Genomic DNA, 14,686 nt, shown 5'->3' with positions numbered 1-14,686 from the left:
TATCCTTTATAAAATGTCAAATTGAAGATGTCTAATACGTGTAAATAATGCAAACTGAAAACTAAATTATCAACACTTTAAAGCAGCATTAATCTCACAGAACATCTTTGGCATCTTTATGTCCTATGTTGCCACTGGGCAACTAGAAAGATCTATCAAAATAACACTAAAGTACTAGTCCTTGAGGACTACGTGACATAATTCTACAAGTGCAAGAAATTACTCAAGAAAGATAATCTAAGAAGCATGCTAAAATACCAAAATACTTCTAAAAAATAATAGGATACAGACTGATTACAAACTTTCCTTATTCAACTTTTTATTAAAATGGAGCTATTTTTACATATTTAAAATACTTTATATCAAAATTACACAATATTTATGAAAACATTTGTATGCAAATGGATAAAAATACATAAAATCAGAGCTAAGCAATATAAAGCAATATATAGCGTGTTTCAAAATGTATTTCAGGACTAGAATACCTGAGTGTACAATAAGCTGGTTTCCTGCATTTCACTGATTTTAACAGTTAAATTTAATAATGTATCTGATCTCATATAAAGCACTTTGGTTGGGAGGAACTGCATGGAAAAGGCAGAGAACAAGCAGAGATATTACTCAAGGCCTGTCTTCAGAATCTTCGGCCACATGAAGATCCACTGTTTGAGATGCTAGGAAGGACTCCCACGTAGCAAGGCACTTAAAAAAACCAAACACATACATATGAGCACAGCAGAGAGATTTTGGTAAACTGTTAGCCAAGGAGAAAAAGAATTTAAAAAATAGCAGAATGCATACACAGTGTCACAAGCTCCTTTTGTAGGACCATGGTAAGAACAAAATACGGTTTCCTAGGCAGCTCAGTGATATGCAAAATGTTAGCTAACATGCTGAGTGAGCTGTAAAGGTCAATTTTACATAATGACAGGCACACACTAGGAGCACTGTAATTGTATGTTGTAGCATGGAAGATGCTAACATTAATTATGCTCTTCTTTAATCTCTTCCTTTAGTTACAGGCAAAGATCTCTTCCAAACAGAAAGCACATTGTCAGCCACTGCTCCCTTGTAATCTCTGTGGATTCCTAATGTATACCCAATTTTCCTTCCAAGTTAAATTAAACCTTTTTTTTTTCTAAATAAGGAAAGAATTCATTTTTCCCCAGAGTAATGGGAAAGAAATAGAACCAGAAAGGCAGACGCTGGGAGTAGGGAAATTGTTATCCTTACAAGTGGTATTTCTCGGTTTATGGAAAAATGTATTTACAATTGTAAAAAAAATTTTTTTTTTATTATAAGCATTGATTCTGCAGGCAGTAAAATGAAAAAAAACAGAAAACCAACAAAATCCCCAAATTACTTTGGTTCAATTTGGCTTAAATGAGTGTTGGCAGCTTGGTAAGCCATTCTAAATCATAAATTAGCATTGAGAGCCATGCAAGGCTGTCACAAGGTAACCTGTAGTGAGTTGATGCTTGTTACCCAAAGCACCACGTTTCTACTATTTCAAGTCTGCCAATAGAACAGGACAGGCAAATTGCTACAGTAATTTCCTTGTTCTGATGCTATTGAAAAAAAGCCCTTGTAATGGAAATGTTCTTACAAAATTTTGACTTATACATTCATACCTGCTGTTTTTGACAATGCAGCTGATTTACTACTTCCTCTACACCATTTTTTTCATGAAGAATCGTTATTATGCATCATAAGTAAGTCTTCTGAAATTTCCCAGGAAATATATATTAAAACCTGGACAGCACACCCCATTTACCTGAACTTTGAATTAAATCAGTGCCCTGAAAACAGTGTTATTTCCTAACTGAAATATTTTGCCATAAACTATTCAAGCCACAGCAACTTGCTAAGCCCAGCTCATTGAAATACCTTTAATCCATCTGCCATTGCTTAGGAGACATGAAAATGACCCTGCTTAAACTTGCAGCACATAACTGTTGGACATTTCTTGTGAATGACTTCCAAACTCTGCCATTAAACATGCAGATTTAATCACACTACACTGAAGAGCTAGGTCCTGGTATAACTGTCTGTGTGTAAGCAGATGAGTGGGAGGAGCTGATAATGTTAAATATAAGCTCAAAACAAAGAAGACACACAGGATGACTGGATCTGGGGGAATCTATGATTATTCAAGGATTCAGAACCAGAGATACCCATAAAATAAAGGATGAGAAAAGTAACAAGAAAAAAACAAATCAGCAGTAGCTTTGTCTATGAAGACATAATCAAGTACAACATGTGGGTCTGCAAGAAAATGAGCAGTTAAAACAGCCATCTGAACTAACAAAGAAAAAGTATGGGCTTATTTTTGCCCAGATTTTTGGCTATTACCAGGCATGATAGAGATAATTCCTGTTAGTCATATTTTGTCCCCTAGACTATGGATACCATGAATTCACTGCCCCAGTCTTTCTCTTTGGATCTTGCTGACAAAAGCCCCAAGTAACTTCTGCTGCTATTGCACACAACAACATTATACTACTGTTCAGAGTATATCTAAGATTTGAATTACTGTGGACAGAGGGAACTAACAGAGCAAGATTCATGTGGAAATCTGCTTTCTTCATTGACTTTTTGGAGAAATGTTATTTTGCAATGGTACACCAGGAAGAAACAGTGAAGATACTGCCAGCCTGAAGAGCGATCTGCAAAACTGAAATCTGATTTCTCATTTAAAAGGTATTTTTGACCTTTTGTATAAAGCCTTTAAGTTTGATCATTAGATTCTCCCCTACTTCATGTCACACTGTGGCAGCTGAGTCTATCTGAGAGGCTTGAGCTGGAACTTAGGCCTCTTGGTTTTGAAATGTCAGTGAGACAGCTGCTAGCAATGTGTCTTCACTGTGGCACTCAAACTCATCAGTTTCTGTTTGTTGGAGCCCAGCCTGGATCCCCATCCTAGAAAGTTGAAGGTGCAGCTGTTTTTCTAAGCTTTTTCTAGGTGTGGTACAAAAAAATGTCGCTTTTTTCTTGAAGAGTCTTTCATTGGCAATGACAGAGGTTTTTCTGAACCACAGTTTAATTGAACTACCATGTAAGTCCATGTTTGCTATTCCATAATTTCAGTAACGTTAATTAGAACACATGTATTAGCACTGGCTGCAATGTAAAAATGGCTTTATGTTATCTTTGCAACACTGAGCCAAGCCGATGTTAAAATGCAGTCATAATACACTGCTTAACCAGACAGATATGACTGAAGTCTGTCCAGACAAAGATGCAAGCATTTTTTTCACACAAGTTATTTAGCTTTTAATTTATCCCTGTTGATATAACCAAAACATGTTTTTCAAAATGTAACAGCAATGGTGGCTCATTTTACTGTCAGACATCACAGTGCTGCTACAGCTGACAAATTTTATAATTAACCACACCAAAACAAAACTAGGTCCCTGTGCCTTAGGCTCAAGCTTTTCACATTGTGAAGCATGAACTGCATAAACGACATTTTGTTAGTGATGTATACTTCAACATTATTACTGAATGACTTTACTCCATTCTCCTGGGAGGTTGAAACTGGAGATCAAAATAGAGGATTAGCCGGTTTTCACAAAGGAGACAGAGAGGAAAACAAAACCCGGAAAATCCAAACTGAGGAAATTAAATGTGTTTGCACAGGATTGAAATTCATAATCCAATTATCGTAAAAGCCCGATGGAAAACATAAAAAAAGCCTAAATACACAAAATTAAATAGACAAGAACTTAATAAGGCTACTTTACCTAAAATATTCTGATTACTACTGGAGGACACATATCTATTCTGCAACATCATTCTTAGAAAAAGCAGCAAAAAGTTCTTCCTGTAGTACAATTACATGTATAATGAAAAAGGAGATATAAAAATAGAACATGTAGTAAGGATGCTAGCAGAAGCAGTGTGTCACATGCCATGTGTGTTTCTGTTCCAGTTCCCAGTTATCCATGGCTGATACCTTAAAAACAGCATATATGAAGTCTTGTTTGTGTCTCAGAGAGACAGAAAGTATTTTCATAATTTCTGTGTGCAGAGGAACAAAAACTAGGCTGCACAGAAATAGTAATTCCCACTCCAGAAAACATCTTCCCAACATTATTTAAAAAAAATTTAAAGGCTGAAGTGAATGAGGGTTCAAAGATGGATCTGCCTTTGAAGCAACCTGCACAGGAACAAACAGGCTCACAGAGGGGAGCTTTTGAAAATCTTGTGAAGTTTGGTAGCTGAACTCCCAGGCATGGCTAAAGTAGGATGTGATCACCACACAAGAGCAGCCAACTTTCTGCTACATGACCAAATGACTGCTTAAATGCATCATTACAGAGGCCTCTAGGGCAAATAACAAATCTCATCTATTTATCTACAGCTTTTACAAGACCGAGGGGTGAATAAGGGCTTTGGAGTTATAGGGAAGTTGCTGTAATGGGGAACAAGTATTGCTTTGCCCTAATGAATCTTTTAGATCAATTTATGCCTGTACAACAATGTAGGTCACAGAAATATACTAAATTGTGCTTGAAACACTTAAGAAAATCAGGAAATTATTTATATTTTTGAAAAATAGTAAAGTGTGCCAGTACCAACAAGAATCTGACTATATCAAAGGTAAATGATTATATGATTAAGATGCAAGGGTTTAACAGGATTAATTTCCCATGTGATAAGTAAAATCAAATGCTATGCTTTAAAAGAAAGCTTCATCATGCTCTAGAAAAACCACATTATTTCAATGCCAAAACTAACTATCATCCCATTTTAGGAAAAAACACCAATCTGTCTGCATTTCCTGGAGTACCCAACAAGCAGTGGAAACCCAAACTCTCGTATATTTGCTGGATTTACAATGTATAACTAGTCTTTGGGCAGGGCTGTAAAACCTAGCCCCTTATTCTGGTGGTTTTCCTGAAAAGAATAGGTTGTTGCCAAAATTCATTGGCTGCTTATGTACTTCCTATACTAAACCCCTGAGAAAAAATGAAAAATTTAGCATATGTTTAATTGCTTCTGTTCTTTGAAGCCAGAGTTCAACAGTGCCTGGTTTAGTTCTGCTAGTCTGCAGCAGCAACACTTCAAACCTGCCAGCTAAGAAACACTGCCAGCACCACCACCAACTCTATCCTGCTTTTGAGTTAGTGATGCTGCATCTTTAGAATATCTATTTCTAAATTAATTAAAATATTCATGGTGACACTCAGTTTCTCAGATGAAAGCTCCACCCTGTGGACAGTTTGTGATTCCAGCTGTTTGGCAGATACCTCTTCTGGACTAAGCTGTTAGACAATGGTGTCATGCCTAAGGCTAGATGAAAAGGAATAAAATAAATGGTACAGTGTTAACATGTGCTGAATCAATGCTATTTACTTCAGAAATAGGAGGAAATTTATAATTTTTTAAAAATTAATACAATTTAATATTGTTCATATTGTTTCATATTTTAGCAATGCATTTACTGTCATTGTTAGTACAATATTATTTTGCATTTAAGGCTTTGTGGAATACAGAGAGACTTAAGGGTCTATTCAACTTTTTTTCCAGAGGAAAGGAAGTACAGAACTGTATGAACCACTGAGACCAGCTACAGGAATACCAAATGATTGGTCTGTCATGGTAATTACTGGCTCCCAGATGATTTTAAATATATTATAACAAAGCTTGCACACTATCACTTGAAAGCTTTCATTTTCACAGGCCTGCACAGGAGCACCCTGTAAATCTGCAACACTGGGCTTTTATTCATGTCTTTGTTACCACAGCATCGAGAAACACAAAACGGCTGTAGAAACAAAGGAACACTTCTTATTCAAGTTTAATAAATGCAGATAGCCAGTGAACTGGAAGACTACAGGAATAACTCTTTTAAAATTTTCAATCGGGAGAATCATAATCGCAGGTAACACTTTAGAGTAACATTTAATTAATGTGAACATTAATTCAGCTTAAGGAAGAGATACTCCTTTATGCTAGCTAAGTGATGCTTGACAAGTTGGCAGCAGAATCCTTAGGCAACTACAGGCAAACATAAGGTCATATTCTTTGCCCATTTTGACAAAAATGAAATGTGGAAATTCTAGTGTACTTTGACATGCTGCTGTGTTGTTTTTGACCACACTGGCTCGGGTTTTATACAGTTTTGAAGGGCTGAATTCTCTACTGCAGCAGCCATCAGAAAATACAAGATGCCTGTCTCTCAGTACTTTGTGGTTCCCAAAATTTAAGGGCTGCAGAGAATGGCTGTGAACAGAAATGACTCCTTATTTGGTTGTGTACTTACAAAATGCAGTCAGCAAGAGGAATAATGAGAAGCACAGTGAAATGCTGCTGTAGAGAAGGGAATGGGACACTGGTCATGAAGAGGCACCAATAGTTTAACTGAGGGGTGGGGGAAGTTGTGGAAAGGATGAGAAGCAGGTAGTCACTAAGCTAGAAAGCAGGAGATGATTCCTCATAGGAGCTGTACAGAAGGACTGGATGACTGAATCACATTCATAGCATCCATTGTGCCTGGGAAAATGCACAGAACATGCTTTGGGGAAGAGAAAAGGCAGGAAATAACATGAGGAATGTTACAGCAAGAAAAGACTTAGTAAGCATCAAATGGTGCATCAAAAGTCTGAATGAGTAACTTCAGACATGTGAAAGAATGCTAATGAACCAAGTAATAATTGAACAAGTGAGAAACACTGTAACAGACACTGTGTTTGTGCATGAGTTTAATGAGTCAGACAAACATTTAAGGTTGAATTATCTTTCCTACTGAAAGCATAAAAATAATATTCTGCTTCTCAGGTTTCTGAGACTCCTTTCCTGAAGTTTCACTCCTAAACAGTAGGAGCATATGCCAGAGCTTCTTCTCCTGCTACTTTCTGGAGTACACACTTGTAGTTTGAGATACACAGGCCCCTGACATTAATCAGTAATCACTTCTTTAATAATTAACCATCACCATTAACCACAGGTCTTAAATAAATGAATTTTAGGTGAAAACTCCCAATCGAAATATTAACTTTATCAAGTTCTTTTGAATATCTGAATTAGATAATGATTTTCTGATAAAACAGAAAGAAATTAGTAAGTGCTCACTTTGCAAACAAGGAGTCGTAGACTTAGCACAATGTTTCTTATTATTTCAACTGCTTAGTAAGATAAGGTGCTTTTTAAAAAATGTAGATCCACAAAGATATAACAGCAAAACCATTTAATGAAGATTTCAATATTCAAGAAAAGCACCAACAAAAGATTGTGCCTCAGTATACACCAACTTGTCTGGTATTTCAGAGGCTATTTAAGAAGAACCTCCAGCAGTTACAGAGACAGCTGAATAATTTTCTACAGTTGTGGCTTAAGAACAGTAATTTCATGTACAATATGTGCTTTGGTGCTCTGGATTAAACTTCTAATTCAGCAAAAAGCATTTCTAGACAGGAAAAAGAACCAAACAATTACTTTTATGTTGTAGCTAATCATTCACAAAGAAAATATTCTAATATATTCAGCATTGTTGTAACATACATATTGCTGCTATAGGAGTCACAGACCATCAATAAATGAAGACAATGTTAGAGGATGCCAAAAGCTTGCTGCCTGATTTCTGAAAATATTTTGATCTTAATATGTAACAACAGATTGTCAATGTCCATGCATCTCACAGACTGCATGTTAATTAATTAGACTTGATGATCAAGAGCTGTCTTTTCAATTATGTTTTAACAAAATGATTTGTAAAATCAGAGCACTACCACTGGCTAATGTACAATCCATAAAAGGCTCAGACTACAGGGCTGAAGTTACATATACCAAAATATATCTGTGAAAATGACTAATTTATGATTAATAGATGGCTCACTGCATTCTGTTTTTTTCCCAAAAGTAAGGAGAAATTATTTTTAAAAACTTGCAAGACATCTGGGGTATTTCCAAAATGCGCATTTCAATCAACATTGAGTTTCCCATGAGGAAACTTCACAGTTACTGTATTTTGTTTTCAAATTGTCCTTCCTAGCATATATTCTTGGAAATTTTTATCAAGAATATTACCTGTGGCATTTGAGCTGAAAATAAAAATATGATGGAATCACATTTAAAGGTTTTCCTCATACAGGTCTGAGCCTTCCAGACGGCTTCTTCATACTCTCACAGCAAAATGTTTCCAAACTGAAATATAGCAGCTGTCATTGAACCAAAAATCACGTTCCAAGTTGTTGTGGTTAGTAAAACAAGAGTGCCCTCTGTCGATGATGAACTCGGGATCAATGACGTGGGCACAATAAAATATATTCTGCTTGAAATCTGTCAAATTAGGGATAAATGCCCCGCTATTCCCACAGAAACTGATTCCAAAGTTATCAAATGTTTGAACTAAAATGGAAAAAATCCTCTTTACAGAGAACCCATGGACTTCTTCACTGAAAGAATGAAAAAAGAACATTTTTGTGAGAAAGAGTTTTACCTCTTCATAATAGCGGAGATTATTCTCAGCCACATTCAAGAACGTTGATCTCATATCCCACTGCATGTTCTGCTTCCACCTGTCCCAATCCGCTTTCAGAGCATTATTGGCACGTTCAACTTTGTCTTCAAGTTTCCCAATCTCTTCTGAGAGCTAAACATTAATATTGAACATTAAAAAATATTAGGAGAATCACCATTTCCAAAATTATTAATTGACTGTAGTGGAGACAAAGAGAACTGCAGAACCAAGGTTGGTATTTAACTTAGCAAAAAAAGTATTTCCCCAGGGATAAATTTGAAATGAATTCTTAATTAATAACTCACTACAACTTCTGAAACATTAATAACAGAAAATAAGGACCAGAATAAAAGTGTTCCTGGAGATCTATTTTTTCACTTAGAGAAGTTACAGACTGTGGTACCTCTTCACTAGCACATGACATTAATGAATCAAAAAAGAAACATATAGAGGGCTTTACTGAAGCAGAATCAATTGTACAAATTAGTTTTGGCATGGAAAACTGAGAAAATCCTGTCAGAATCTTTGATAACAGTAGGGGGATAAGACAGCAGAAATCAAAAGCACAAACTTTCTGATTTCTTGCCTGTCACATTACCATCTTTTCTTGTGGAACTGTGTGTGAACATATGAGGGAAAAAGAAATACAGAAGTAGAGAAAGAAATTATATGAAAGGAGTTTCTTCTACGGAGAAGAAACTCACAGCAATCCAGGAACCAAAACTTAGAGGGCTACTCTACAGACATTACTTGCTTCTAATTGCTGTGAATGCACAAGCTGACTTGTCAGCTGATGGCAGTAAGTGGACAGTGGCCCTGTCTTTAATGAGTTTTTTCTGGTCTTCTCATTAATTCGGTTACCTACTGTCATTTACTCATCAGCTGTGTCTGTTCTGGCTGGCACCAGGTCACAGAACAAGGTAGATTTGTGGCTACAGTGCAAAATCATGTGCTGGGACTGCAGAGCCACTGTTTGCAGCAGTAGGGAAGGCAGGCACAAACACCACCCAAACAAGGAACATCAGGCAGGAAAACTTAATTCCTTGAATTGCTTCCATTGCAACTCGGCCTCCATACATTTCTTCTTCATCCTTATATTCTGCCATAAAGCAAACAGTTTCTTCCTGTGTAAAGTTAGATAGCTACTTTTGTTTTCTGCAGAGCTGGTGTTTTCATTGATAGGAAGTTCAGGATTCCAGGACTAACTTCCAGGATTTTTAAGGAAAGCTTATGCTCCTGGTAGAACACAGAAATGTCAGCACTCAGAGCAAGACATGGAAAGTCTGGGTGTGCAGCCTCCAGCTTGGACCATGCAGGAGAGAACAGTGATCGAGTGCAACAGCAGTGACACTGCCATCAAATGGAACCTGGATCCCATTCTCTTAAAGGAGTCAAGGCCTCCTTAGCTAGTAAAACTGAAAATTTCATCTCAATCTATGTAATCCACAGTCAATAACAAACATTTTTAGTTAGATTTGATCTCCACATTGATTTTCTTTGCCACACTTCTAGGTAGATGACATACTGGTTATTAATGAGGAACAAAATGAAAAAAAAAAGTATTTCCACTTTACTGAAAAGCCCAAGTTCAGTTATCTGGCCAAACCACTAATCAAGCTACAGACAAGGGTAATTTCAACTATTAACATTGCATTCAAAATGAAAAGGCTAATCCAAAGTTTAAATGTGGGGGAATTACCTTGAAAGGAATTACAGACAACTGGATTTGGTATTTTGACCATGTTCCATGCTAATTGCCTTTCCTTCAAATACCAAAAAATGAATGCGCACAGAATACTAAAAATGATGACATTTTAAAGATGATTTAGAGTAGGAAAGGCAGTTGAATCCATTCTCTGCTTTTGCACAACTACATGTTGTAGTAAGAACATGATATGGACAGGTAGACTCTGTTATACAGCTCTGCCTGGATATGCAGTTTAAACAACCCACTCGAAAGCCCCAAAGAAACCATATGTTATATTAAGGCAGGGACTTGGACTTAGGTCTAAAGGCATCATTCTGCATGTCACCAGGTCAAGTAGACATGTTCAAACGTTCAAGGACTACTTTTTCAAAACTGAAAAAACTCATCAATGCTACTCTCTTTAGCTGCCATGACAGCAGAAATTAAAGAAAAATGGCTTGGACTTAAAAAAAACACCTAGATTTTGTTAAGTCCAAGCCAAAACACACCTACTGTGCTCCTCATTTACAAGGTGTAAATTGTTACAATTGATCCTGCAAAGTAACCAGGATTCTGAATCCATTTTCTTCCATTGATCTCACAGAGGCAGCCAGTGTGAGAAATGAAATCTCCTGCCAGTGTGGCCAGAGGCCAGCACAGCACTAATCAGACATGGGACCAGAGCACAGGAAGGTGGGAGCCAGGCTTTGCTAGGGCAGAGTGCTGATAGACATGGACCATGTGACTGTAGCCAGAGACATGGCCCAAGAGCCAAATTACATGGTGACACAGCATTTTACACCATCTCACTATGCAAAATAGCACAAATTTCTATCTGCTACGTGAATTAATCCTACAGCTTGGTGATACTAACTCCTTTTTAGCCTGGAGTTAAAACACAAAATATATTCAGAATGTAATAGATTCAGCATTTCATCTCATTACTTCTCAGTTTCAAGACTGAAAACTAGAATCCTTAAGTTGGCATTTAATGCTTATCTTGCTCTGTCAGAGCACATTAATACCAACATTTTTTCAGAACTATTATCAGCCCTAGTGGCAAGACTAAAACTGAAAAATGCCCGAACTATAGAGGGATACACTAGCATTGCTGTATAACCTTCAGGATGGAGTGTAGGAATCATGGAGCAGCATATCCCATTATCTGTACAGTCACAGCTCTGGAGGTAAGAAATGTCTAAATAAGCAGGAGGGTATGAAAGTTAGGCTCTCTCTGTCAGAGCCTGCATCCAAAATCACAGTCTTGAAACCATCCATACCCTGAATAACTGTTTCCTTTGTGGACCAAATTTTGGAGTAGAAACCAAGGTTTTGGCTTTTGTAGCAGCACCACAAGCAGCTTTCTAACACAGCTCAAGAAAACATTTTTTTCCCAGCTGGTAAGTCTAATGTCCCATAAGGTTTAATTTGCAATTCTAGCCTATTTCATCTGCACTGACCTTAAGGATGTTTTACATTCTTCTGCTGTACAACCCTGTGTTTGTTAAATAATTTAATGTTTGCCACAACCAATACTAAATATCTCACAGCCTTTTATCAGCTCTAATGACAGTCTGAGACTCCTTATCTGTGGTGGAAATGTACTTCAAATGAGATTAGGGTTCATGTCACTCATTGTCAGCAAAATTTCTGGCTACTAGATTGCACTGACAAGTTCAATCTGACATCTATGAGATCATTAGAAGCTACAGAAGTTCTGCTTAGGAATAGATATGTGCAAATACACCCAAACTTGGTGTCTGAGACCAGTTCCAACAACATACCTGTGTAATGACCACCTTTATTAAGAAGTAAGTCTGGTTAGAAGTGTTAGAAAAATATTTCAACGGATGATAAAACTGAAAACACACTAAAAAAATTACCAAGAAAATGAATGGTTAAAAATAGCAGTACACCATTCTCTGTTGCCAAACTATCCTTACTAGAAAAACGCTTCAGCTTCTAATTAAGAAAAAGTCTTCAGGATACAGCTGCCACTCAATTAGAGAACACAGGATTTTATTATCAGATTAGACTAACAGACATCTGTTTTACTGCTCTTCTGAGACTGCAAGGAGAACCAGGCTCTCAAAACCAGGATTTTCTGAAATTACTAAGAAATAGAGGGGTTGGAAATATAAAGCAAAGATCTGAACACCTGGATAATCAGAGTGTCCAAAGCCTTTACCAAACCATAAATGCAGATATGGAATAGAGTGAAAAAAATAAGTTTGGGCGAACTCATTTCAAAATCCTACTGGAAGCAAGTACAAACATCTCATGTTGGATTTGATGTAAACCATTGTCAGTATCAAATCAACATGGTACGATCAATACTATGCTAAAATAAAAATATCCCCTTTTGATTTCTAGCAGCTCAGGAGAAGGGAGTGCATGCATGTTGTCTGAGAGCTCCATCCCATTTTAACAGAAAACGCATCCTGAAAAGATAGCTCATCCTGCCAGGCTATGGTGTCTTTTCTGCAGTAAACAACAATGAGTCTGGCTGCTAAACAAGCTGTATGGAGCTCAATTCATCACTGAATGCACATGCCATGGCTACCCAACTCCCAGCCTAGGGGCCCTCTCCAACTCACCATTTTTTGTGCATTTTAGAAGAGCTTGAGGCAATAAAGAAAACAAAAACAAACAAACAAACAAACAAAAAAACCCAAAACAAAACCAAAAAGAGAAAAAAAAACAAATTACAGAACACAAAATTTCTGCTTCAGGAAAAAAAAAAAAAACAAAACCAGAGATATTTACTTAATGTCTCACTGCAGTAGACAGAGGCAAATTGTTATAGAATATACCATAGCCATTGTAGATATTGGAATTCAGCAATATATTCTTACTTAGTTATCTCAGTGCCAAAAAGATCAAATGAAAATATGCATTTCAAGTGCCAAAAACTATTCATCTCATCTTTAAAAATTATTTATCTCATCTTTACGTGGAAGCTAATTAGAACAAGCCAGATAAAAAATATCTGAAATGTTAAAGATATTATTTTTTTATGTACTAAAAAGTTACTAGCCATTTTTACATATTATTTGCACTATATAACACTTGGTGCTAATACTGTGCTAAAAGGACATTATTTAGGCTGGAGAACTGAATAATCAAAAATTTTAAAAATGCCAGTTCTCATCCCAGAGGTTGTTTTTAATTGGCTACTGAGTCTTGCTGGTGGTTTTGGGGATGCCTGTCCCCATGGGGTACCAGTTACAGTCTGACTTCACTAGCATGAATGAAGGTTTCATACTGGAAGCAAAAAAAAATATCCCTGGACCCAACTAGAAAAAACAGAAACCTGTAAAAACAGAATGCAGAACATTTTACTTTAAATAAGTTTAATGAACAGCTTTGCTGATTCTAATCACCTCCTCTACCTCTCCTACATCAATGAAGCAGCAGCTACAAGAGCTCTGCAGCAACTGTTACTTTCCTTAACTCCAAGTGTAGAAGCAAACAGAAAAGCTAAAAATAAGCCATGGTACAGTTTGTGTTGACAAAGGCCAGTGGCCCAGCTACTGAAGTGCTGCTTCTTTCTGGTGATGGCCTTTGCCTGGCACAAAGAGCTGCCAGAGTGGGGACAGCAGCTCAGGGGACGCGCGTCCTCCTCCCGCGCCTCCCCTGCAGGTACAGCACGGCCTGCAGGAGTCCAGCTTGCTGAAAATACTCACCACATCCTTCTCTGGCTTTTTACTGGCTAAAGCATCAACTTTGGAATCCAGCTCGCCTTGAATTTGGTCTCTCCTTTTCAAAACACCCTTAGTGTGGAAAGAAAAAAAATAAAAAGACATAAACTGCACCAAATTTTAACTCTTTCAGAAAATCATCAAAGAAATTTGCTTCTTGATAAACAAGACCACAGAATGATACCTTTTAATAATTTTTACATGATATATGTTTTATATAAAAAATTAAAATGAAGGCTTATTTTTGCATACCTGTATTTTATCTTACAGGTTTTTCAATAAACTTACTAAATCAAAAATCAGTGCTACAAGATTCTGCCATACACAATATCACTGCCAGTTGTAGAGCAGAACTGCTACAGGAGTTTACTTGGTATCAGCTTAATTTATAATATATTCATTTAAAAACAGCAACCTGAGTTTGCCAAATCTCCTGAACAGAAATATCTTCTTTGAGTAAAATTTACAGTATAAAGTAGAATAATTAGAAATAGTATACAAGGCATTATTGAAATTGTGACTTTAACCTTTAATATTATTTTGTAAGTGCCAAATATAGTTCTGGTAAATCAGAAAAAATAACAAAAAATCAGATAAAGTTACCATAGGAATGAAAGCTTTTCTACCATTAATATGGTTTATTTTCAGCATATGCAATTTTTACCTCCTTTGAAACTATCTTATTAGGTATTGGGTTTTTAGCATAATGTAAAAAAAAAAAATTAGAAAGGGGAAGCAATATCACTCGTTAAGCTACTAAATAGGAACAGTATTACAGATTAAATTTCCATTTCTAATGCTCATTTGCTCTGAGACCTTGATGAAGCCTTACAA

The 14,686-nt window shown here is 36.6% G+C and overlaps 1 protein-coding gene across 2 annotated transcripts in view; it reads right to left on the bottom strand.

Moving 5' to 3' along the window:
* Nucleotides 1-302: 302 nt before the first annotated feature.
* SNX7 (sorting nexin 7) overlaps nt 303-14,686 on the bottom strand; it is a 28,409-nt gene continuing 14,025 nt past the window's right edge. The window contains exons 7-9 of one of the 2 annotated variants that reach the window (XM_031505529.2): nt 13,838-13,924; nt 8,444-8,596; nt 303-702 (exon numbers count right to left, since the gene is read on the bottom strand). In XM_031505529.2, coding sequence (XP_031361389.1) covers nt 622-702; nt 8,444-8,596; nt 13,838-13,924 — 321 coding nt within the window. In that variant the 3' untranslated portion in view covers nt 303-621. Of the gene's footprint in view, nt 703-6,907; nt 8,597-13,837; nt 13,925-14,686 lie in introns of those variants that run through there. The other variant, XM_031505528.2, reaches the window with a different exon arrangement.

Source organism: Lonchura striata, chromosome 9, assembly GCF_046129695.1.
Source record: "Lonchura striata isolate bLonStr1 chromosome 9, bLonStr1.mat, whole genome shotgun sequence".
Classification (NCBI taxonomy): domain Eukaryota; kingdom Metazoa; phylum Chordata; class Aves; order Passeriformes; family Estrildidae; genus Lonchura; species Lonchura striata.
Note: the sequence above shows the minus strand (reverse complement) of the source record. Positions and strands in the feature narration are given on the sequence as shown.